This window comes from Mustela nivalis (assembly GCF_964662115.1).
Source record: "Mustela nivalis genome assembly, chromosome: 7".
NCBI classification, from domain to species: Eukaryota; Metazoa; Chordata; class Mammalia; order Carnivora; family Mustelidae; genus Mustela; species Mustela nivalis.
The window spans coordinates 134,756,496-134,782,172 of record NC_139026.1 but is presented as its reverse complement, the minus strand read 5'-3'; the positions used below and the strand labels follow the sequence as shown (position 1 = coordinate 134,782,172).

General features: G+C 36.4%; 1 protein-coding gene across 1 annotated transcript in view; it reads right to left on the bottom strand.

Annotated features, from left to right (window-relative positions):
- Window positions 1–2,076: 2,076 nt before the first annotated feature.
- ANKRD26 (ankyrin repeat domain containing 26) overlaps window positions 2,077–25,677 on the bottom strand; it is a 144,496-nt gene continuing 120,895 nt past the window's right edge. The window contains exons 37-41 of the mRNA XM_082740860.1: window positions 21,722–21,991; window positions 20,400–20,617; window positions 18,937–19,165; window positions 6,640–6,685; window positions 2,077–5,551 (exon numbers count right to left, since the gene is read on the bottom strand). Of these exons, the coding sequence (XP_082596986.1) occupies window positions 5,412–5,551; window positions 6,640–6,685; window positions 18,937–19,165; window positions 20,400–20,617; window positions 21,722–21,991 (903 nt within the window). The 3' untranslated portion in view covers window positions 2,077–5,411. The remainder of the gene's footprint in view (window positions 5,552–6,639; window positions 6,686–18,936; window positions 19,166–20,399; window positions 20,618–21,721; window positions 21,992–25,677) is intronic.

Genomic DNA, 25,677 nt, shown 5'->3' with positions numbered 1-25,677 from the left:
AATGAAATTTATTATGTTATTAGACAGGATATAGTATGTCATAAGTTTTTGTTGTACTGTTCAATGATTTATTAGTTGCACATAACAGCCAGTGCTCATCCCAACACATGCCTGCCTTAATACCCACCACCCAGTTAATCCCTCGTTTGTTTCCCGGAGTCCAGAGTCTCTCATGGTTTGTCTCCCCCTCTGATTTCATCCCATTCCATTTTCCCTCCCTTCCCTGTGGTCTTCAACTCTATTCATTATCTTCCACATATGAGTGAAACCATATGGTAATTGTCTTTCTCTGCCTGACTGATTTCACTTAGCACAATCCCCTCCAGTTCCATGTCAATGCAATGGTGGGTATTCATCCTTTCTGATAGCTGAGTAATATTCCATTGTATATATAAACCACATCTTTATCCATTCATCTTTGAAGCACATCACGGTTCCTTCCACTGTTTGGCTCTTATGGACATTGCAGTTATGAACAGTGGGGTGCTTGCCCCTTCTTTTTACTACATCCTTATCTCTGGGGTAAAGACTTGGTGGTGCAATTGGTGGGTCACAGGGTTGCTCTACTTTAAACGTCTTGAGGAACCTCCACACTGTTTTCCAGAGTGGCTGTACTAGCTTGCATTTCCACCAACAGCACAAGAGGATTCCCCTTTCTCCATAACCTCACCAACACTTGTTTCTTATCTTGTTAATTCTGGCCATTCTAACCGGTGTAAGGTGGCATCTCATTGTGGTCTTGAATTTCCCTGATGGATAGTGAAGTTGAATATTTTTTCATGTGTCTGTTAGCCATTTGGATGTCTTCTTTGCAGAAGTGTCTGTTCATGTGTTCTGCCCATTTCTTGACTGGATTGTTTGGTTTTTGGGGTGTTGAATTTGAGAAGTTCTTTATAGATCTAGGATATCAGCCCTTAATCCAAAATGTCATTTGCAAAGATCTCCAATTCTTCTGTGGATTGCCTCTTAGTTTTGTTGACTGTTTCCTTTGCTGTGCAAAAACTTATCTTGGTTTAAGTCCCAAAAGTGCATTTTGCTTCTGTTTCCCCTACCTTTAGAGAGGCATCGTGAACGAAGTTGTGGCCAGTGTCAAAGAGGTTACTACCTATGTTCTCCTCTAGGATTTTGGTGGATTCCTGTCTCATGTTGAGGTCTTTCATCCATTTTATCCTTGTGTACGGTGTAAGAGAATGGTCTAGTTTCATTCTTCTGCATGTGGTTGTAGAGTTTTCCCAGCACCATTTATTGAAAAAAATATCTTTTTTCCATTGGATGTCCTTTCTTGCTTTGTCGAAGATAAGTTGATCATAGAGTCCATTTCTGGGCTCTCTATTCTGTTCTTTTGATCAGTGTGTCTGTTTTTGTGCCAATACCATACTGTCTTGATGACTATGGCTTTGTAATATAGCTTGAAGTCAGACATTGTAATGCCTCAGTTTTGGATTTTTTGTTTTCAACATTCCTTTGGCTATTTGGGTTTTTTTCTGATTCCACACATATTTTAGAATTATTTGTTTTAGCTCTATGAAAAATGCCTATGACATTTTGATAGGGATTGTATTGAAAGTGTAAATTGTGCTCTGGGCAGCATAAACATTTTAAGGATGTTTATTCTTCCAATCCATGAGTATGGGATGTGATTTCATCTCCTCAATTTCCTTCAAAAATGTTCTGTAGTTTCTAGAGTATAGATCTTTTGCTTCTTTGGTTAGGCTTATTCCTAGGTATATCATGGTTTTTGGAGCTGTTGTAAATGCAATTCTAATTATGGAACATTATTAAATAATAAGACATCCAAATCTAGATACATAAGAGCATACCTGCAGTAAACAACAACAAAAAAATTTTCCCCATAAGTAAAATCTTTAAAGTAACCAAAAATTGTGGGGAAAAGGAACAGAGTGGGGAAGATTATGTTCAATAGAGAAATAGGTAGACACCTGATTTCTATAGAGCAATTATGAAAGACAAAGGGCAGTGGAATAACATTTTCTGTATGATCAAAGAAAATAACTATTCACCTAGGATTTTCTATACAGTGAAAATGTGTATCGAAAGTAAGAGGAAATAAAGACATTTACTTATTTTTTAAAATTTTTTATTCATTTGTAAGAGAGTGAGAGAAGAAAAGAGAAAGAGGAAGCACAAGTGGTGGGGAGGGATACAGGAAGAAGACTCCAGGCTGAGCAGTAAGCCTGAAGTGGGGCTCGATCCCAGGACACGTGGATCATGACTTGAGCCAAAGACAGACATTTAATCAACTGAGCCATCCAGGTGCCCAGTAAAGACATTTTTAAATAGAGGTTCATTACCTGGCAGTTCTCACTTATGAAAATTTTAAAGTATGTATATAAAGTATGTACCTAAAGTATGTACATAAAGTATGTACATTATGTACAGAACATATGTATATAATCCCAAATAGAAATTCTGAGATGTAAGAAAAAAGAAAAAACTTAAATATATAGTTCAATTTAAATGAACATTGAGAGTATCATATAAAAGTTATAAAAATGGTCGATTATTTTTTAAAGATACGAGACAGAAAACACAAAGCATCAATACACATAAGTTGGAAGCCAAGTAAATTGAGTTAAATGGGGCACCTGGGTGGCTCAGTTGGTTGGGCAACTGCCTTCGGCTCAGGTCACGGTCCCGGAGTCCCAGGATCGAGTCCTGCATCGGGCTCCCAGCTCCATGGGAGTCTGCTTCTCCCTCTGACCTTCTCGCCTCTCATGCTCTCTCTCACTGTCCCTCTCTCAAATAAATAAATAAAATCTTTTAAAAATTTTGAGTTAAATGTATTCAAAATTCCTTGTATTAACATTATCCATGGACAGGAGAAATTCCTCACTAGGATATTAGCATATCAATAGTAGCAATATATGAAACAAATGAATGAAATCACAATGAAATGAATGAAATTCAGTTTCCCTAAGAAATGCAAGGTTGGTTTAACATGAGCACATAATGTAATTCAACACACTGACAAATTTAAAAAATTATCTCAATATATGCAAAAGAAACATTCATTCAACATGCACCATGATAAAACTTAGAAAACTAGTAGTATAAGGGATCTCTTAATATAATTGTAATATAAAGACCCTCAGTGACCCCATAATAAATGCTTTTTGGTGTTCTCACCTTTTATAATCCTTTTCCCTTAAGTGTAGCCAAGATCTGTGACTTGACTCTAGCCATCAGAACATGGCAACTGTAAAGAAATCTTGCAGATATAATTAATTGTTAATTTCAAGTTAATCCAAAAGGGATTATTCTATGTAAGCCTGATTGAAGAAGGTGAAATCCTTAAAAAACCAATGAGCCCTCTCTGCATGGAAATTCTCCTTACTGGCCTCATGAAGTAAAAAGCCATATTGGAGAGGTCTACATGGCAAAGAACAAGGAACAGCCTTGCTACAGACTGAATATTTCTGTCCCCCCAGCTCCCAAATTAGTGTGTTAAATCTTAGTGTTCAATGTAATTGTATTTAGAGGTGGAGACTTTGGGAAATGATTACTTTTGAAGGTGGAACCCTCATGAATGGGATTAGTGCACTCATAAAGGAGTCCTGAGAGAGCTCCCTTGGCCCTGTGCAATACGAAGAAACAGGAGGAAGGCCACCATCCATGAACCAGGAAACAGGCCCTCACTGGACACTGAATCTGCTACTGCCTTGAATTTGGACTTCCCAGCCTCCAGAACTGTCAGAAACAACGTAATAAGATAGTTTAGCAAGATAGGTGAATCTAAGCTCAATATGCAAAATAATTTTATTTCTATAACCTAGCAACAGGAAATGAAATTGGCTTTTTAAAATAATATTTATAATAGGATCAAAAGTATCAAATAACTGGGAATAAATCTAAAAAATATCTGCAAGATCCTTATAGGAAATTTTTTAAACATTGAGAGTTAATCAATTAAAATAGTATTTGGAAAACTCAGTATTATTAGAGAGAAAACACAAGCAGGGGGAGCAGCATGCAGAGGGAGAAGCAAGCTCCCCAGTGAGCTCAGAGCTCGATGCAAGACTCAATCTCAGAACCCTGGGATCATGACCTGAACCACGCAGGCATCCCTGATCTCAATTTTATCATAAGGAAACATAAGAAAAACCTGTACTGAAAGACATTCTACATTATTGGAATTAACTCTTCAAAAAATTAAATGTCATGAAAATCCGGGAAAGACTGACTAAGGAACTGTTCAAAACTGAAAGAGACTAAGAGACACAACATCGGAATTAAATACATGGCTCTGAACAGGACCTTCCTTGCTGTAAAGGATATTACAGACAAGTGACAAAACTTAAAAAGAGCATGAGAATTAAATGATTAAATGATAGAACGTATAGAGTGCTTAGGTGGCTCAGTCGGTTAAGCAACTTCCTTGGGCTCACGTCATGATCCCAGGGTCCTGGGATGGTGTTCTGTATCAGTCTCTGTTTTCAGCAGGGAGCTCGCTTCTCTATCTCCCTTTGCCTGCCACTCTGCCTACTTGTGCTCTGTCTCTCTCTCTCTCTCTGTCAAATAAATAAATAAAATCTTAAAAAGAATGTATAGTTAACACAGTTTGAATGGGTGCAGCTATATGCAGATTTTTTCAATAAATACATGACAGTACTGTCAGTGTATTTTCTCTTATGATTTTAATAACACTTTCTTTTCTAACTTACTTTATTATAAAAATATAATATGGAATACATATAACAAACAAAACACAGGCTAATTAACTGTTTTTGTAAAAGTTGGTTTTCTGGTCAATAGCAGATTAGTACTCAAGTGCCTGGGGAGTCAAAAGTTATTCACATATTTCTGACTGCAAATGGTCAGTGCCCATAATCCCTGCAATTATTCAAGGGTTAACTTTATTAGAATTAATTGTCTGATTGTCAAGGTTATACAGTAGTTATGTGGAATGTATTGACTTGGATATAAATGCTATGGGAATCAGGCATAATTTAACAATTGCCTTGCAAATGGTTCTGGGGTAAAAGTTCTTTTTTTTCCTTCTAATTTTAAGACTGTCTTAAAATTAATGTCTTCTAAATCTTCAGGTTCATATATAGTAATAAAAATTGGAAAATACCAAAAAGTTATCAATTAACATGACTGAAGTATTCATGAAAACTTGGTTGGTTGGGTGGGTGCTGTTTAGAAAGCTGGTATTTGGGAAGCCTGAAGCATGTAAAACCCAATAATACTGATTTCCATATAAAAAAAAAATCTGCTTAAAAGTTAATTAGCTACCAAGAAACATAGCTTAAAATATTATATAAACTTTCATTACACACATGATCCAAAAATATTTTCCTTTAAGAAAGATTTTTGCATATCATCCATTTAATAGGAAATTATTAAATGTTGTGTAAACATCCAGAAAATAAATTTCTACTATTTATCTTTCAGATGGTATACTTTTTCTTCAGAAACTGTGAGTACTCTCTGTATGATTTCAGTACATCGTCACAATTTATATGTCTTTCAAAAGTAGATTCTAAAGAGGTGGCCCCACCAGATGAGCCTGATTCAAATTCAGCAGCAACTGAAAAGAAAAAGAAATATAATCTTTATCTAAAATACTTCATTCTTAACTAAAAGTTAGTAAAAAAACAAAGTTGAAGCCTTATGAGTGTTATGAAGAATGAAAAACATCTAATACAGCTACAATATAAAATACAAGATTACTTTTAAATATATTTTGCTCACAGTTGCCCACTGAGGTAATTGCTATTGTGGATAAATATCAGAGCTTCTGTTTTTCTCATTACAAGATGATAACAGAGCCCACCCGTGAACAATCATGTACGACAGACTGAAAAATCAAACAGGCAATTTTCAGAGTTGAACATAAGAACACACAGAAGGAAAATCCTAGTTTTCTATAAATATTTTCTGCTTTTTGGTGGAAGAGATATGTAAGCTGATATCTGAAGGACAGGGAAAAAGCATGCCAGGTGGAGGGAAGACGCATATACAAGAACATACACAGAGAGTGAGGAAGAACACTTGTGGAATTGCAAGTAGTCAATGCTGAAGAGGTGCAAGAGCAAAGCAGCAAAGTAGGGTAAATGTTAGCAATAGAGAAGGGTGAAAAATCTGGCAAGAACCAAACTGATTTGGGTTTTTTTATTCCATTTATGGGGCCTGGAATTTTACCCAATGGCAAAAGGTAAATCAATGACAAAATCAACAACTGGAGGTTTAAATGCCACCTGTCAAGTGACAGCTATTTGAACTATAATTGCTTAACTAAGTATCACCTAAGACAAGACTGCTTTTTTCTTTTTTTTTTTAATTTTGGTTTTATATCATTTGCAGAAACAAGGATTTAAGAAAGCCCGCATATTCAGGTTGACAGTTCCAGAGGGATGGCAGAAGTGAAGGAAGATTACAGCTTGAAATAACAGATAAATAGACATTTGGAGATTTTTTTTTAAGTCTGAAAAACGATGACTAAATGAGGAATAAGTATGTTCCTCATTATGTTTATGTTTTACATTTTTATTAGATATATATTTAAAAAATTAATATAGTACCTATTATCCAAACAATAGAAAGCAATGCCATTTACCATTCATAGTTTATTTCAGAAATCAATGACCATCTTAATTCGGAAATTTGGCAACATACCTTCTTCTAGTTCTCTAGTTATATTTTTTTCCAACTCCTGCTGCATCTGAAATAAGTCAAATATTTATAATGTTCAAGTTAAACAAGACACATAATTGTAGGAATTATATATAGCTTATGAAATGTGAACTTAAAATAGCACTATTAGAGACTAAAACTAAGTTAGGGATTGCTTAAATAGAAAGATAATCACATAAATAAAATAAATCCCTACTTATTTTAATCTTAGGTAACGGAAGAAAGAGATGTAACACTATTTAGAGAAATCTGATAAAAAGTACAATTAATATTGGTCTATTAAATATACATAATTTCTGGAATAAGAGGAATATGGCAGAGGCATAGGGGGCCATAGCTTTGTCCAGTCCCTGGAATTCAGCTAGATAGCTTTCAAATCATTCTGAACACCTGTGAACTCAACCTGAGATCTGAGAAAAGAACTGTTCTAATTCTACAAATAGAAGAGTGACCACATTCTGCAAGGTAGGAGGTGTGTAGTGGAGAAATGAATCCAAGGTGATACATGGGAAGATAAACTGTTGGGGGGGGGGGATGCATAAACTGCCTATCAGAAAGTGATACAGCAGTGGTATGCAAACAGGAACTTTTATAAGTCTAATCTGGTGAGGGACATCCCTGCTTGAAAAGCACTCGGGTGGAGAAGTGGGGTAGAATCCTAGGTAGAACTGCCTGATCTCAGGATCCCCAGGGTCACACAGAATGGGGTGCCTGAGTATGGGAGAGTTCCCAGGAGTTTCAGCAGGGAAGCCAGCTGCAATCAAAGAGCAGAGGAGGGGGCTTTCAGCTCAGTGTTGCCATTAATCACAAACCCCAACCCGTTGGGTAACCGCTCTCATAGCAGGGACCAAACATGCAGAAAAAACAGGGCAAGACCTCCTTCCTCCCCCTGGAGGAGTGGCATGAATGCAGCCACAGATGACTGCAGAGTTTAGAGACTCCAAAGGGGGTTGCATGGCTGAGATAAAAATGCTCAAAGGCTGGGTGTACACAGAGTGCATACAGAAACCAGGGAGACGAGACTGATTGACAGCTCCTCTGTGAGGACACACTGAAGAGTGGAGGGTGCCTGCTTTCAGCTCTAGGGCTAGACACTGGGAGGCTCACATTTTCATTCTAATCCTCTCAAGCAGTGTGGAAAACCTTCAGGGAACAAAAGCCACAAAGAGGAATCTGGAGGCCCTAACTTAGCCTGGACCCCTGGCAAGGGCAGTGCAATGACATCTGAGAATCAGCGCAACAGGCCCCTCCCCTGGAAAATCGGCAAGAACTTCCTGCTAAGATCAAGTTTAAGCAATCACAGACAACTGCAAAACTCTAGTGCTGGGGGAAAATACTATACAGAACTCATGGCTCCTTAAACTTTCAAGTTTAATTTTCTTTTTCTTTTTCCATTTCAACAAATTTCTCATTTTATCAACTCGGGTTTTTAAACTTATTTTATTTTAATTTTTATAGTTACATTCTATCCTTTCATAGTGTTTAACTTTATTTTTGCATATATATATTTTTTTCTTTCTTTACAATTTTGGGATGTAGTTTCCTCTAAGAAACAGACCAAAATATACCCAGAATCTAGTGAATAGCTCTGTTCTCATCATCGGATTATATTCTCACTTTTTAAATTTTTATTTTATTTATTTATTTATTTTGGTTTATAGAGATTATAGGGATTTGGTTTATAGAGATTATATTTCTCTGGGGTTGTTGTTATTTTAGTATTTTGTTCTCTTCATTTTCTATTCTTCTCTAGACAGAATGACTAGATGGAAAAACTCACCTGAAATAAGAGAACAAGAGGTACTACTGACTGACAGTGACCTAATCAGTATGGATATAACTAAGTTGGCAGAATTAAAGTTTAGGATAACAAGTATAAAAATACTAGCTGGGCTTGAACAAAGCACAAAAGACACTGAAGAATCCCTTTCTGGAGAAATAAAAGAATAAAAATATTACCAAGTTGAAATCAAAAGTTATTAAGGGGATTCAATAAAAAAAAATGGAGGTTCTACTTCTGGAAACAGAATGGAGGTTCTCCAAGAAGTTAAAAATATGACCCAGTAATTGTACTGCAAGGTATTTTCCCCAAAGATGCAAACATACTGATCTGAAGGGGCACCTGGACAGCAATGTTTATAGAAGCAATCTCCACAATAGACTAACTGGGGAAACAGCCCAAATGTCCATCAACAGATGAATGGATAAAGAAGATGTGCTGTATTACAAATGGAATATTACAAAGGCATCAAAAAGGATGAACTCTTAACAATTTACATTGATGTGGATGGAAACAGAGGGTACTATACTGAGAGAAATAAGTCAATCACAGAAAGGCAATTATCATATTGTTTCATAAATATGGGGAATATAAGAAAAAGTGCATAGAATCATAAGGGAAGGGAGGGAAAACTAAATGGAAGAAATCAAAGAGGGAGACAAATCATGAGAGACTCTTAACTATTGGAAACAGACGTTTGCTGAAGGGGAGGTGGGATGGGGGTAGGGGTAATTGGGTGATGGGCATGAAGGAGGGCATGTGATGTGTAGAGCACTGGGTATTACATACAACAGATGGTTAACTGAACACTATATCTGAAACATATATCATATATCAGCTAATTGAATAGAAATTCTAAAACATTCATCACGTACATAATGGGTAGTGGAGAAATAAAACCCTACTTATCTTTTGCAGACTTACTGAGCTATAATTAACTAATAAATATTAGCTATTTCAAATTTTCAAAATTGGAGGCTCTAAATGCTAGGATAAATGACACAGAAAGGAGAAGTATAACAAAGAAGACAAAATGATGGAGAATAAAGAAGTTGAGAGAAAAAGAGAGATAAAAAATTACTGGATCAGTAATTCAAGGGGAGGGGGAATTCAAGAGATAAGTGATACCATAAAGCAAAACAATATTAGAATAACTGGAATCCCAGAAGAGGAGGAAAGGGGGTGTGGAAGAAAGTATATCTGAGAAATTACAGCAGAGAACCTCCATAATCTGGGTAAGAAAAAAGTCATTCAAATCCAGGAGGCACAGAGAACCCCCTTCAATTTCAGTAAGAATAGGTCAACACCTTGATATATAGTAGTGAAGCTTGCAAATTTCAGAGACAAAGAGAAAATCCAGAAAGCAGCTCAGGACATGCCAGAAAGGACTGGCATGGTATAGTCAGGGTGCTAAACCAGAAAAATATGCAGCCAAGTATACATTACCAGCAAGGCTGTCATTCAAAATAGGAGAGATAAAGAGTTCCCAGGACAAACAGAAACTAAAAAATTAGTGACCACCACACCAGCCCTGCAAGAAATACTAAAGGGAATCCTGCAAGCAAAGAGAGAGACCCAAAGTGTCATAGACCAGAAAGGAATAGAGACAATATACAGAAACAATGACATTACAGGTAATACAATGGCACTCAATTCATATCTTTCGATAGTTAGCCTGAAAGTGAATGGGCCACATTCCCCAATCAAAAGACACAAGGTATCAGATTGGATAAAAAAAAGCAAGACCCATCAATATGGTGTCTGCAAGAGACTCATTTTAGACACAATAACACCTCCAGATTGAAAGTGAGGGGGTGGAAAACCATTTACTGTGCTAATGGACATCAAAGGAAAGCTGGGGTGGCAATCTTTTTATCAAATTAGATTTTAAGCCAAAGGCCGTCATAAGAGATGTGGAAGGACGCTATCATAATTAAAGGGTCTCTCCAAAAAGAAGATCTAACAATTGTCAAGATTTATGCCCCTAACATGGGAGCAGCAAATTACATAAGCCAACTAATAACAAAATTAAAGAACACATCGAGCATGATACAATAAATAGTAGGGGACTTTTACACCTCACTCACTGCAATGGACAGGTCATCTAAGCAGATCAACAAGGGCACAAGGGCTTTGAATGACACACTGGACCAGATGGACTTCACAGATATATTCAGAGCATTCCATCTTAAAGCCACAGAATACACATTCTTCTCCAGTGCACATGGAGCTTTCTCCAAAAGAGATCACATACTGGGTCACAAATCAGGTCTCAACCAGTACCAAAAGTCTGTGATCATTCCCTGCATATTTCCAGACCACAGTTCCTTGAAACTTGAACTCAATCACAAGAGGAAATTTGGGAAAAACTAAAAAACATGGACACTAAAGAACATCCTAAAGAATGCATGGGTCAACCAGGAAATTAACAAACAAGTAAAAGAATTCATGGAAACAAAGGAAAATGAATACACAACTGCTCAAAATCTTTGGGATGCAGCCAAGGCAGTCCTGAAGAGGGAAGTATAGAACGATACAAGCCTTTCTCAAGACACATGAAAGGTCCTAAATATACAACCTAACCTTCCACCTACAGGAGCTGGAGAAACAACAGCAAAAAAACCTAAATCCAGCAGGAGAAGAGAATTAATAATGACCAGAGCAGAAAGCAAAGAAATAGAAACCAAAAGTACAGTAGAATATAGCAACAAAACTAGGAGCTGGCTCTTTGAAAGAAGTAATAAGATCAATAAACCCCTGACCAGACTTTGCAAAAAGAAAAGAGAAAGGACCGAAATTAATAAAATCATGAATGAAAGAAGAGAGATCACAACCAACACCAAGGAAACACAAACAATTTTAAGAACATATAATGAACAACTATTTGCCAACAAATTAGGCAATCTGGAAGAAATGGTAAGAGAAAAACCTGAACAGACCCATAATTAGCAAGGAAATGGAAGCAGTCATCAAAAATCTACCAACAAACAAAACTCCCGGGCCAGATGACTACCCTGGACAGTTCAACCGAACATTTAAAGAGGAATTAATACCTATTCTTCTGAAGCTGTCTCAAAAATAAAAAAGGACTGAAAACCTCCAAACCTTTTCTATGAGGCCAGCATTACCTTGATCCCAAAACCAGACAAAGACCCCAACAAAAAGGAGAATTACAGACCTATATTGCTGATGAACACAGATGCAAAAATTCTCACCAAGATACTAGCCAACAGGATCCAACAATACATTGAAAGGATTATTCACCGTGACCAAGTAGGATTTATCCCTGGTCTGCAAGGGTGGTTCAACATCTGCAAATGAATCAGTTGACACAACACTTTAATAAAAGAAAGGACAAGAACCATATGATACTCTCAATAGATGCAGAAAAACCACCTGACAAAGTACAGCATCCCTTCTTGATTAAAACTCTTCATGGTACAGGGATAGAGGGAACATACCTCAATATCATAAAAGCCATCTACAAAAAGCCCACAGTGAGTATCATTTTCAATGGGGAAAAACTGAGAGCTTTACCCCAAAGGTCAGGAACACGGCAGGGATGGCCACTCTCACCACTGTTGTTCAACTAGTACTGGAAGTCCTAGCCTCAGCAGGCAACAAAAAGAAATAAAGGCATCTGAATCAGCAAGAAGTCAAACTCTCACTCCTCACAGATTATGTGATACTCTACGTGGAAAACTCAAAAGACTCCATCCAAAAATTATTAGAAGTTCTACAGGAATTCAGCAAAGTGGCAGGATATAAAATCAATGCACAGAAATCAGTTGCATTTCTATACACCGACAATGAGATAGAAGAAAGAGAAATTAAGGAGTCAAACCCCCTTACAATTGCACCAAAAACCATTAAGATACCTAGGAATAAACCCAAACAAAGAGGCAAGGGATTGGTACTCTAAAAACTATAGAACACTCATGAGAGAAACTGAGGAAGACCCAAAGAAATGGCAAAAACCTTCCATGCTCATAGACTGGAAGAACAAATACTGTGAAAATGTCTATGCTTCCCAGAGCAATCTATACATTCAACGCAATCCCTATCAAAATACCATCAACATTTTTTCAGAGCTGGTACAAATATTCCTAAAATTTGTATGGAACCAGAAAAGATCCCAAATGGCCAAAGGAATGTTGAAAAAGAAAACCAAAGCTGGTGGCATCACAATTCCAGACTTCAAGCTCTATGACAAAGCTGTTATCACCAAGACAGTATTGTATTGCCACAAAAACACACACATAGATCAATGGAACAAAATAAAGAGCCCAGAAATGGACCCTCAACTCTATGGTCAACTAATCTGTGGCAAAGCAGAAAAGAATGTCCAATGGAACAAAAGACAGTCATTCCAACAAATGGTGTTGGGAAAACTGGACAGCCACAAGCAGGAGAATGAAACTGGACCATCTTGTTATACTACACATAAAAATAAGATTCAAAATGGATGTAAAACTTAAATGTGAGACAGGAACCCATCAAAATCCTAGAAGAGAACACAGGTTGTATTCTCTCTGGCTTTGGCCAAAGCAACTTCTTGCTAGACAGGTCTCCAAAGGCAAGAGAAACAAAGATTTCATCAAGATAAAAAGGTTTTGCATAGCAAAGGAAACAACTGACAACACTAAAAGATGACCTACAGAATGGAAAATGGTATTTGTAATTGACATATCAGATAAGGGGCGAGTATCCAAAATCTATAAAGACTTATCAAACTCAATACCCAAAGAACAATCCAGTCAAGAAATGGGTAGAAGAAATGAACAGACATTTCTCAAAGAAGACACACAAATGGGCAACAGATATGAAAAAAGGCTCAGCATCACTTGGCATCAGGGAAATAAATATAAATCAAAAGCACAATGAGATATCACCTCACACCTGTCAGAATGGCTAAAATGAACAAGTCAGGAAACAACAGATGTTGTCAGGCATGCAGAGAAAGCAGAAGCCTCTTACACTGTTGGTGGGAATGTAAACTGGTGCAGGCACTCTGGAAAACAGTATGGTGGTTCCTCAAAGAGCTGAAAATAGAGTTACCCAATGACCCAGCAATTGGACTACTATGGATTTACCCCAAAGATATAAATATATTGATCCAAAGAGGTATCTGCACCCCAATGTTTATATCAGCAGTTTTATTGATTTATTTATTTGAGACAGAATGAGCACGAGTGAGGGAAGAGGCAGAGGGGGAGGAAACAGCAGACTCCCCACTTAGCAGACAACCTGCAGTGGGACTCTATCCCAGGACCGAGGAATCATGAGCTAAGCTAAAGGCAGTCACTTAACCAACTAAGCCACCCAGGCACCCCTCGGTAACCTATATTAGACCCCATTTGGGGCATTCAATGAGAGGGTACCTTTTATAAGAAAGCTCTAAGTAAGAAAATTCTAGATGGGAATACTTGTAATATACAGCTGACCCTTGACCAACATGGGTTTGAAGGGTGCAGGTCTACTCTACTTACACATGGACTTTTTTTGATACAGTATTTTAGTGTATTTTCTCATGTTTTTCTCAATAACATTTTTTATATAGCTTTATTATGAGAATATAGTATATAATACATGTAATGTAAAAAAAAAAGAAAAACTGTGTTAATGAACTATTTATGTTATCAGTAAGGCTTCCAGTCACTAAAGGGCTATTAGTACTTTAGTTTTTTAGATACCATGAAGAAGTGAAATCATATGGTATATGCCTTTCTCTGCATTATTTCACTTGGCAAAATACTAGGTCTACCAATGTTGTCACAAATGGCAAGATCCCATTCTTTTTTATAGCTGAATAAATATTTCATTGTATAGGTATCACACATCTTCTTTATCTGTTCATCTATTGATGGACACTGAGGTTGCTTCCATACTTTGGTTATTGTAAATAATGTTTCAAAAAACATAGGGGTGCACATAACTTTTCAAATTAGTGTTTTCATTTTCTTTGGGTAAATACCCAGTAGTGGAATTGCTGAATGGTACTGCATTTCTATTTTTAATTTTTTGAGGAATCATAACACTTTTTGACAATATCATTATATTTAGGCCTTATAAAATTAATAATATGACAACATTACTAGACAGCCTTGTAAAATTAATAACTCAATACCACTTGATGGGAGAAACTTTTATTGAAGCAATTTTATAAAGCATTAATAAATACTATGTAAGGGCGCCTGGGTGGCTCAGTGGGTTAAGCTGCTGCCTTCGGCTCAGGTCATGATCTCAGGGTCCTGGGATCAAGTCCTGCATCGGGCTCTCTGCTCAGCAGGGAGTCTGCTTCATCCTCTCTCTCTGCCTGCCTCTCTGCCTACTTGTGTTCTCTCTCTCTGTCAAATAAATAAATAAAATCTTTTTTTAAAAATGAATAAATAAAATAAATAAATAAATACTATGTAAAATATAAGACACTTTTTTATATGACATGACTTAAGGAATTACCAATGTGATGTTATTGTCTTTTCCCCAAAAGCTTTTCCTAAATATTTACTTCTGTGACCTTTATTTCCAAGTGAGAACTGTGTTTAGATGGTGGAAATAGCTTGAAGTCCACTAATAAGGAGACGCATTTGCAATTTTATTTATACTTTTCCATTTATCAAAAAAATAGGATAAGAAAATTATACACAGAAAAACAACATGCAATGTATCAGCAAATTTTAATTCAAAGAATTATTAATGAAGGATTTTCTCATAAATGTTAGTTTTCAAACTATGGCTCATAGAAATCTAAGGGTCTCCTGGGACACAGCAGGACTGAGGGACAAGGAAGTCTACAGGTGTAGTCTTATCTCGCATTTAGCTAAACAGCTCTACTTGTCTCTGTTTTATATAATACAGTTTAATGCAAAAAAAAAAAAAAAAAAAAGATAAGTTCTATTCTTTGGAAAAAACAATTTTTCCCCAGAGGTATAAAAGTCACTAACTTAGTCAACATCCCTAATTTCACATAAGAGACAAAAAGGCCTCAGAGAGATTGTAGTTTGCCTGAGGTCAAAAAACCACCTAGTTGCAGGCCAGGAATGTGTTTTACTTACTTCCTCATATTCAGGAAAAATACATGCATTTTTAACTAGAACTCAGAGAAAATGAATACATAAAACTTTGTCCTGTGGCTCAATAAAGTTAAGGTATTAGACAGAAAACAGCTTTCTAACTAAACTATAAATTTTTACAGTCATGAACAAAAATAAAGGACGAGAAGTTATCTTAACTCCTATTAGTAACAGTCAATATGCTCAATTTATAAGCAAAATTTTTTTTACTTGAAGGGACAGGGAACTTGAAGGAGAAAATCTTTGGTTGAACCAAAGAACCTGAAAATGAGGAAATTCTTCCTTGAAAGAATTATTCATTTCCTTCAAATAAAACTTGGTTTATCAAAGTCAATGAACAAATGGTTACCTATGTTGTGAGCTATTTATTGCAAAATCTAAAACACTGAACAGATTTCTCTTTGCCATCTAGCCTTCCCATTAGTTCACATGTACAAAAGACACGATTAACTTTAATTACAAATTAAATTCGCTCAGAACTTATAGGTAAACGTTCATTTCCATGTGAGAACATTTCTCTACCTTCTTCATGACAGGAAGAGAGATTCGCCTAATGGGTGAATTTGGGAGAAGGCACTAAGCAGTGCCTACATGCTTCCAGATCTTTTATTTGAAAAGCTATGCCTGCCCTAGTAACATGAATTGAGGTCTGCTTTCATCTTTGTGGGATGGGCATCAAACATCTCTTCCTTCCATTTACAACTGTGTGTGGAAGTGCCTAATTTGGAGTAAAGGAGTAAAGTATTAGGAAGTTGGCAGTGGCTACATACCTAAGCCACATCCTCCAATCTGTTAGTATGTATTACAGTTACTAAGCTTATCTCCATCTGCCTGACTCCTGTGTTCTCAACTCAGAAAAAGAAGAGCAATGTCATCTGCCACCTACTCCACCACAGCTCCAACAAGAAAAATGATCAGACAATACTTAGAAACGGTTTCTTCTTCCTTGACTTTATACCTAACATTCATTGTTCAAAGCGACATACTTTAAAGAGGGAAAAAGTTGAAAACAATTTCAGAAATAAACACAGAAAGTCAGACAAAATGAGGAGATAGAGGAATATGTTCCAAATGAAAGAACAATACAGAATTTCAGAAAAATAGCTAAATGAAATAGAGATAAGTAATCTACCTGAATAAGAGTTCAAAGTAATGGTCATAAAAATGCTCAGCAAACTTGGGAGAAGAATGGATGGATTCAGTGAGAACTTCAAGAAAGAGAAAATATAAAGAAGAATCAATCAGAGCTGAAAAATAAAACAACTGAAATGAAAAATACTCCAGAGGGATCAACAGCACATTAAAAGCTGCAGATAAACAGATCAGTGATCTACAAGACAGGGTAGCAGAAATCATCCAAGCCAAAAAACAAAAAGATAAAAGAATTTTTAAAATGAGGACAGGTTAAGAGACCTCCTAGAATCGAGCCCCACACCACGCCCTGTGCTCAAGGAGTCTGCTTCTCCCTCTCTCTGTGGCCCTCCCCTCCCATCTGTGTTCTCTCTTGCTTGCTCTCAAAAACAGATTAAAAGAAAGAAAGAAAGAAGAAAGAAGGAAAAAAAGAAAGAAAGAAAGAAAGAAACAAATAAAGAAAGACAGACAAGGCCGAAACTAGAAATAAGAAAAATTATGAAAGAAAGAGTTTTATTGGTAAAAGCAAACATACAATAAAAGTAATAGATCAATCACTTTTATAAAGCCAGTATGAATGTTAAAAGACATAAGTAGTAACAACAATTGTATCTACAGTAATTAGTTAACGGATACACAAAATAAAAAGGTGTAAACTAAGACATCAAATACATAAAACAAGGTGGGGTGGAAAAATGTAGTGTTTTTAAAATGTGTTTGAACTTAAGTAGCCATCAACTTAAGAAAGACTTCTATATATATGGGATGTTATATATGAACTTCACTGTGATCACAAAAATCTATAATATACAAAAAAGAAAAAGAAAGGTAACCAAGCATAACACTAAAGAAAGTCCTCAAATTAGGAGGGAAGAGAGCAAGACAATAAGGAAACCAAATAAAAGAACAAGATTGAGGCCTCATTAACCATGAGTCTATGCTACTTTTCTCTACATTAGTAAGAACATGAATATACCTTCAAAACCATAAACCTATGTACATTGATTGAAACGGATATTTGAATAACAATGATATACAATGGAAACTAGCTGCTACTTAAAGACTCCCTATTATTCCCATCTTAGTCATCAATCATTAAAATGATGGCAGGGTAGATATATGTGAACTTCATTTTAAAAATTCCAATTGTGGGGCTCCTGCGTGGCTCCGTCAGTTAAGGATCTGATCTTGACTTTGGTTCAGGTCATGATCTCAGGATCGTTGAAACTGAGCCCTGCATCAGGCTCTGCACTGAGTATGGAGCCTGCTTACCCTCTGTACCTCACCCCCCACCGCCAGCTTGCACACACACTCTCTCTCCCTCTCTCTCTCTTTAAAAAAAAAAAAAAATGCAGTATTTGCTTGATTTAGCCATTTAGAAAATGCTCTACAATTGCTCAGCAAGACATTTTGTAAAAATTGAAATAGAAGTGTTATAAGACATCTTGTAAAAATTGAAATAGAAGTGTTATAAGTTTTAAAAATAGAAGTGTTATAAGCTTCAAGAAAGACAACAATTAAGGATGTACTCTCAGGTAAGAAAATGACAACAATTACAACCTAAAGGAAAAATTAATCTTTTTAGCATTACAAGTTTATTTAATTCATAAAAAGGATTTATCATGGATTCTTTTAAATAATAAATACCCATATGTGATTAAGTGTTTGGATTCTTATTGTTGACTTATACATAGGGGTGGGAAAAATGGGTAACAGCGCACTTAAAAATTGTGGTGAACAATTGCCAACCAGGAAATTAGTCAAAGCATCTAAGTATAGATTTCATTCATGAGCAATAATATTTACTTTCTAAAATCGAATTTAGATGTAGGTTTTCAAGAAATTTAAAATGTGTCCATTTTGGGGTGCCTGGGTAACTCAGTCAAGTATCTGACTCTTGTTTTCGGCTCAGGTTATGATCTTAGGGTTGTGAGACTGGGCCTCATGCAGGGTTCCACACTCAGCAGGAAGTCTGCTTGAGAATCTCACACTCTCTCCCCCTCTTGTACACTCTCTCTCTAAAATAAATAAAATCTTGAAAAAATAATAAATATGTCAGTTTGGTTATAATTATTGAATAAAGGTAATAATAGGTATCTATTGAAAGTAAGAGCTCTAGGAACAAAGAAAAAAAATCAAAATTTATGTCTCATTTCTTTATCAGCAAAAATAATTATGACTTTTACTTAGTGTGTATTAGTTAGCTAAGCAACTCAGAATATTACCAAATTAAAAACAAAAATTATATCAGAAATCTGAAACCCAAGGAAAAAAAGGTAAGATAATGTAACTAACCTTGGTCAAGAAAGTCCCAATGTCTTTACTTGAACGCCATGAGTTTGAGGTAGGAATCACCACGTTTTCTCTTAGAGTAACGTTTCTATTGAATAGTGAACTATTATTAACATTTCTACCATAAGGCAGATCTAGGGATGGCCTCATATTAATAGTGTCAAGCAAAGTTTGCTTTTGCTGTTTCTCCACCAGAAGTTTGGTACTGGTCTCTGCCAGCCTCTCACTAGTCCTGTTAGGATTACAAAACACAATACTTAGTATTTCATTTCTCCCCAAATCAGTCCTAAATTACTTGCATTTTTTTAAGTCTTCATAATAGTAAACAAAATGTGCCATTAAATAGTGTTTTAACATGGTAAATGTGACAGAGCAGACCTACTATGTATAATTATAGGTTTAAAACTGTTCTAAAGAAGTCCATATATCTCTAGGGTTCCTAACTAACAAGTAATTCAAATTAAGGAGGGAGAGAAATGGCTATCAGTGATATCCATGGTCTAACAGGTTATACCTGCTGCCTTCTGGAATGGTTGTACTTAAGATTCTTGGGGATGCCATGATACATACTTATATTTAGTAAACCAGTTTAGAGCTGCAAAAATAAACCATCCTGGGGGGTCTGGGTGGCTCAGTCAGTTAACCATCTGCCTTCAGCTCAGGTCAGGACCCCACAGTCCTGGAATTAAGCCCCACACTGGGCTCCCTGCTCAGCGGGAAGCCTGCTTCTCCCTCACCCTCTGCCTGCTGCTCCCCTCTGCTTGTAATCAGTTGGTCTCTCTCTCTCTGTCAAGTAAATATGTAAAATATTTAAAGGAAAATATAAATAAAAATAAATCCCTCAAAAACATTTTACAAGCATTGGCTTTCACCACTCTTGTACACTTCAAACATTACCTCAGAGAAATTGAGCATTTGGCACTGAGGAATAATTTAGATGAACAATTGCTAGGGGAGAAGTAGATGGCAGAGTTGTGATCAGAAAGAAATGAAACAGCTCCAGAGGCAATTAAGTTATAACAGAGATGCCAGGGTACTGGAGGTGGAATCTGCCCTTTCCGTCTTGACCTTTTGGGTTAAAGGTGCAGTCTTCCAAAAATGAACTAACATTAATAAATAAATATTAATAAACTCATTTCTATTTAGGGTAATTCTGACAATTTTTAATAATATGCTGTCTAAATTATAAACCTTCAAACAATTAGCTTAAAGACTAGGAGATCAGATTAACTGAAAATACTCAAGGGAAAAAAATAAAATCATCTAAAACCAAAAAATAGAGAGAGATGCAAATTGTCTTGGACTAACATTTCAAGAGTAAGTTCATTTACAAACATCATTTTTCAAAATTATACTATCTAGTTGGCTTTCACTTACTACTGATCTCATGAACGTGGCTCCATAAAAATTATGGTTTAGAGGCAAATTAATAAGGTAATTCTACTTCCTATGATTGTTTTACTTACTTGTTCAGTTCATTTGTCAATGACATTCGATGTGTTACTTCTTCTAGGTAGAGGTGCTTGTATCTGTCCAATTCTGTTTTAGTAAGATCTTCTTGAGAACTTTTCATTTTGAGTAATTCAAATTCCAGCTCTTTAATTCTGAGTTCCATTTGACTTCTTAGTGAAGCATTATTATTTTCTCTTAACTGTGCCAAGCTTTCTTGAGATGCTACTTGTGTCTGAAGCAAATTAAAAGCATAGTTTCAAAATTGTTACAACCTGGGTAATTACAGTATATTTCTTTCTTTTAGTTTTGTGTTAATGATTCGGAGAGCAAATTTTTGGGGAAAAAAAAAGCTGAAATGTAAAATATTTATCATCAATGTGAAACTGAATCAAATGTGAATAATGTTCATTCTTATGTTAGAACTCATGCAACCTGATAATTCAAATAATAATAAAATAAATTTTTTAAAAGTGAACAATACAACTTCAGAATAATCGAGGTACCTGGGGTGCCTGGCTGACTCAGTCATCTGAGTGCTTGACTCTTGGTTTCTGCTCAGATAGTGATCTCAGGGTATTGGTATAAAGCCCTGTATCCTACTCAGCATGAAATATACCTGGAATTTTCTCTCTACCTGTCCATCCCCCACTCGTGCTTTCCAAATAAATAAATATTTAATATAAAAAAAGGAATAATCCAAGTATGGTACCATTTCTTTTATGTATGAATGCCCAGAATAGAGCCCAAACAATCAACTGATGGCACTGCCCACGTACCCCATGGCAAATTTTTTTTTTAAGGTTCTGATATTTTTAATGTAATCCATAATTTGAATCTATGCCCCTAGAGGGGAATGCCCATATTACAAAAAAGTACCAATATAGAGGTAACAACTCAATAAGAATTCAGTAGAGTCTCCTCTGTTCAAGGCACAGTGGTTAAAATTCTTATTTTCAACTTTCAATTTCTTCAGCTCTTTTTTTTTTTTTACTTTTAATTTTTTATTTTTTATAAACATATATTTTTATCCCCAGGGGTACAGGTCTGTGAATCACCAGGTTTACACACTTCACAGCACTCACCACATTTTTTTCTTTTCCTCTCAATAGCCTTGTTTTATACTAACTAGTCTTAAAAAATAAAATGATTTTCCACTGAAAGATCAATTTAGTGTGAATAATGAACAAAACTGAAATTTTTAAAGGGAAGGAACAAATGCTTCCAGAAATTTACCAATTTGCTATAAAGAAAGTAGAGGAAAACTCTGCACTGCATATAACCAAAATGTAATTTGCAATGAAATGAATGAAAGCATTTTATAGATGAATAAATTAACCTGTAAAAATAGATCGACTTCTTTTAATTTTTCTTCTATGTTCAATCTTGTCCTTTCTTCAAGCTCCCGTTTATATTGTTCTATTTTACTGTACTCTACCATATTGACTTCCACACAACTTCTGAGGTTTACTACTTGTTGTTCCAACTTCTTTTTATTCTTCTCTAGTTTTTCACATTTCGTCTGTATTTCTTTCATAGATGACAATTCCAGAGTAAGAACCTGGTTTTTTGAAGACAGAGTTTCTAGTTTTGCTGTAAGATCATCAACCTGCATGAATAAAATAATACAGTTTGGAAGTAGAGTGAAAAGAGTCTAACAAAAAACTAAGACCCAAAATTTTTTTAAAAGATGTTAAATATCTGCACTAAACATGGGGCTTGAAATCACAACCCCAAAATGTCACATACATTACTGACAGCTCCAGCAAGGTGCTCAGATTTTAAAATGAATTCATTTTCAACAAAATGTTATCTATATTGTAGCTATAGTATATTAGAACATGGAACCTCAAATAACTCAGAAAATCAAGAACAAAATTCAAATCACCAGGACTTGCTAAAATCGATCTCTGCTGTCACCCTCTTTGCCACACATTTGTATTTGATTTTTATACTTTTATTTTTCTATGATTGTTTCAGATTTTTCCTCCATAAAATAACTGTAAGTCACCTCTTAGTAGAAAGTCTCTTGACCTTTCCCTCATCTTAATACTCTGTATTTTTTTTAAAGATTTTATTTATTTGAGAAGGAGAGGGAGCAAGAGTGCGAGAGCGCAAGAACAAGGAGAGGGAGAAGCAGACTACACACTGATCAGGAAGCCAAGCATGGGGCTCAGTCCCAGCATCCCAGGATCACGACCCAAGACAAAGGCACTTAACTGAGCCACCCAAGTGCCCTTGTACTCCATAATTTTTAAAGAAGTTTTAGGAATACCGTATTGACTTATGTAGGTCTGAGCCAATAAATGCTTACCAAAATAAAACTTTGAAAATAAGACTCTAATTAATGAATCTATAAATACTGATTCTATTGCCATCAGCCTTTTTCTGAATTACAAATGTTTTATGCTAATTTCAATTGCATTCTGAAGAGAAATGATTCACAAGGTTAAGAAATCACATCTCTCAGTAAAAATTTCGTAGGGAGAAAAAATTTAGTGAGATAATCCATATATTTTTGGGCCAAAAAAAAAAATTCCTTAACTCAACAATGTTACAATCCTTTGTTACTTCCCACAAAATAAGAGAATATACTAAGCAATGAAAACAACCAAAAAACTTGCTGGAGCTCAGTGATGCTGAGCTGGGAAGAACTCCTTTCCTTTAGATATGACTGGAAAGACAAGTGGATGTGGTGGTTTTATAAACTGACACTTCTCCCATGACAATCCCTCCGCTTCATATGTGCTGGCCTTAGTAACTGGTTCCTAGTGAACTAAATATAGCAGAGCTGCTGTGTGATTTTTAAGGTGAGGTTAGAAAATGTGATATAGCTTCCATCTGACTTTCTTCTTCTAGGAAACCTCAACCCTTAGAATCCAGCTGTTGTGGAAAAGCCCAGGGTACCTAGTGAGTCCTCATGCAAATATTCCAGCTGAGACTGCCCTAGCTAACATCCTAGCCAAAAGCCAGCCTCAACAGCCAAACATGTGCATGCACAAGGTTTTAGATAATTCTAGTTCCCAGCTTCCAGTCATCCCAGGTGATGCCAAATGAAGAAGAAATGAGTTGGCCTGACTCAGCCTTGTCCAAAGATTTGTGAACAAGGTAAATGCTGTTTTGAGCCGCTAGGTTTTGAGAGCGGTTTATTATATGGCAATAAATAACTGGCACAGATACTGACATTAAAATGGGGTGCTGCCATTAAAAACGAAAACCAAAAAACTGAAACTAAACCTTCTTTGAACCAGGAGGTGGGTGGAGCCTGAAAGAAGAGTAAGAGTGAGAAGTAGAGAAGAGTAAGAATGAAAACCAAAAGGGCTTCCAAGAGACTGTGAGTAGAAACCTGATGGCCCTTGAAGGGGCTTACAGCAAAGGCTTCTAGACAAGTGAAGAAAATGACACTAGAGGGAAAAGGAACTCGTGCCACAAACCACATGAAAGTAAATCTGGTAGGAGAGATAAGCTAAAGAAAGACTATTCAATATGAAAAAACCAGGACTTACTGGGTTCACCTATCTGTTCCTCATTTACAGCCTCTCCACATGCTGTATTGTCAAATAACGCTAAAATAAAGAAATGGCTTCTGGGTTAAAAGCAAATCCAGGAAGACATGGCCTATAGATGAAGCCAAAACTATAAACCCTTTATTAAGACTTGAGAAGGACTTAAGGTGTGCCTCAAATTTCTTTAAGGATCTTAAGAGTGTGAGAATTTGAAAGGCATTGTCAAATGAGAGCTGCACAGGAAACCTGAGGTGAAAGCTTATTTCAAAAGACCTGGGAGAATGGCTTTTCTAATGGCATGAAATCCAATTGTATTCATGGAAAACTCAAAAAACTAAGAGAATTATAGTAGCAAAAACACTGTTTGCGAGTTTGGACTAAAAGAGACCAAGATAGTACGAACTAAAAATAGTCCTTTGAGTCTTAGAATTCCCACCAGGAGGAAGCAGGCTGAAAAAGCAGCTACAAACACGGGTCATTCCTTATGAAAAGGACAGAACCAAGAGCTCAAAAAGTAAAGCAAACAGCCATGGAGAAGCATTCCCATGGTTAGGCCTAAGTCCTCACTGAAGAACTGACAGCATGCTTCAGGCTGTGTTTCAAAACTGCTATGGACTGGTGTGCCTCCCATCTTCTTTCAATGGGAGAGTCCTTAGCAGGTTACCAGAGTGTTCCATTTTGAGTGGTAGAGAACTGTCTTCCTTAATTCCCAAGTGTTCAGATGGAGAGGACTTGCACTCAAGGGACTCTACTTCAGACACCTTATTCTTGCTGTACCTGATTAAGATGGTAAGATCTTGGACTCAAGCCCTAACCCAATGCCAGGGGAACTGAGATTTGTGGGGGGTATGGCGGGGAGGTGAGTGTATTTTTCATGTGGGAGGAATACAAAAAATTGTGGCCGGTGGGTAAATCATGCTGCTTTTAAAATGTGTCCATAGGTTTTTAAATATTCATTCCATTTTTTAAAAAAAGACCATGGCCTACCTTTGTGACTTTCTCCTAACAGAATATGGTGAATGTGATGCTCTGTGTATTCCAAGGCTAGGTTACAAAAGACAACAGAGCTTCCGCCTTGCTCTGCAGCTCAGGTAGCTTTCTTGGAATTGAGCCCCCCATCTTCAAAGTTCAGGCCACAAAGAGTCTAGGTGTGCCAGTATAAGTGTTTCAGCTGCCCGTCCCAGCTATAGTCCAGCACCAATAGCCAGCATCAACACCACCAGATGTGAGTGAACAAATCTTCAAACAGTTCCAGCCCCAAGCCTTTCAGCTACCCCACCTGAAGCTAGGGGAAGAGAACAAGCTGTCCTAGCCACACTTTTCCTAACAGTAGATTTGTGAAGAAAATAAATGTTATTTATTTAAGCCACTAAACTTTGGGGAGTTTGTTAAGAAAAAAATAAAATGATAAACAGAAAAATGGATGACAGAAAGAGTTAAAAAGACACATAATTTATATATTAGAAATTGGTCTCCATTAAAGTGGGAAGTAATAAATGTTATGATTATTTTTATTTTAAAAATTTATTCATTTGGGAGAGAGACAGAGCACAAGCAGGCAGAGAGGCAGAGGAGAGGGAGAAGCAGACTCCCTGCTGAGCTGGGAGCCTGACATGGGACTCGATCCCAGGACCTGGAGATCATGACCTGAGCCGAAGGCAGACACTTAACCATCTGAGTCACCCAGGTGCCCCTAAGATTAATTTAATAATAACAAACAGTGCTAATGAGAAGAAGCCCATAACTAGAAGCAAGATCTAATGAGATTTTCTTTCCATTTCCCCCCATT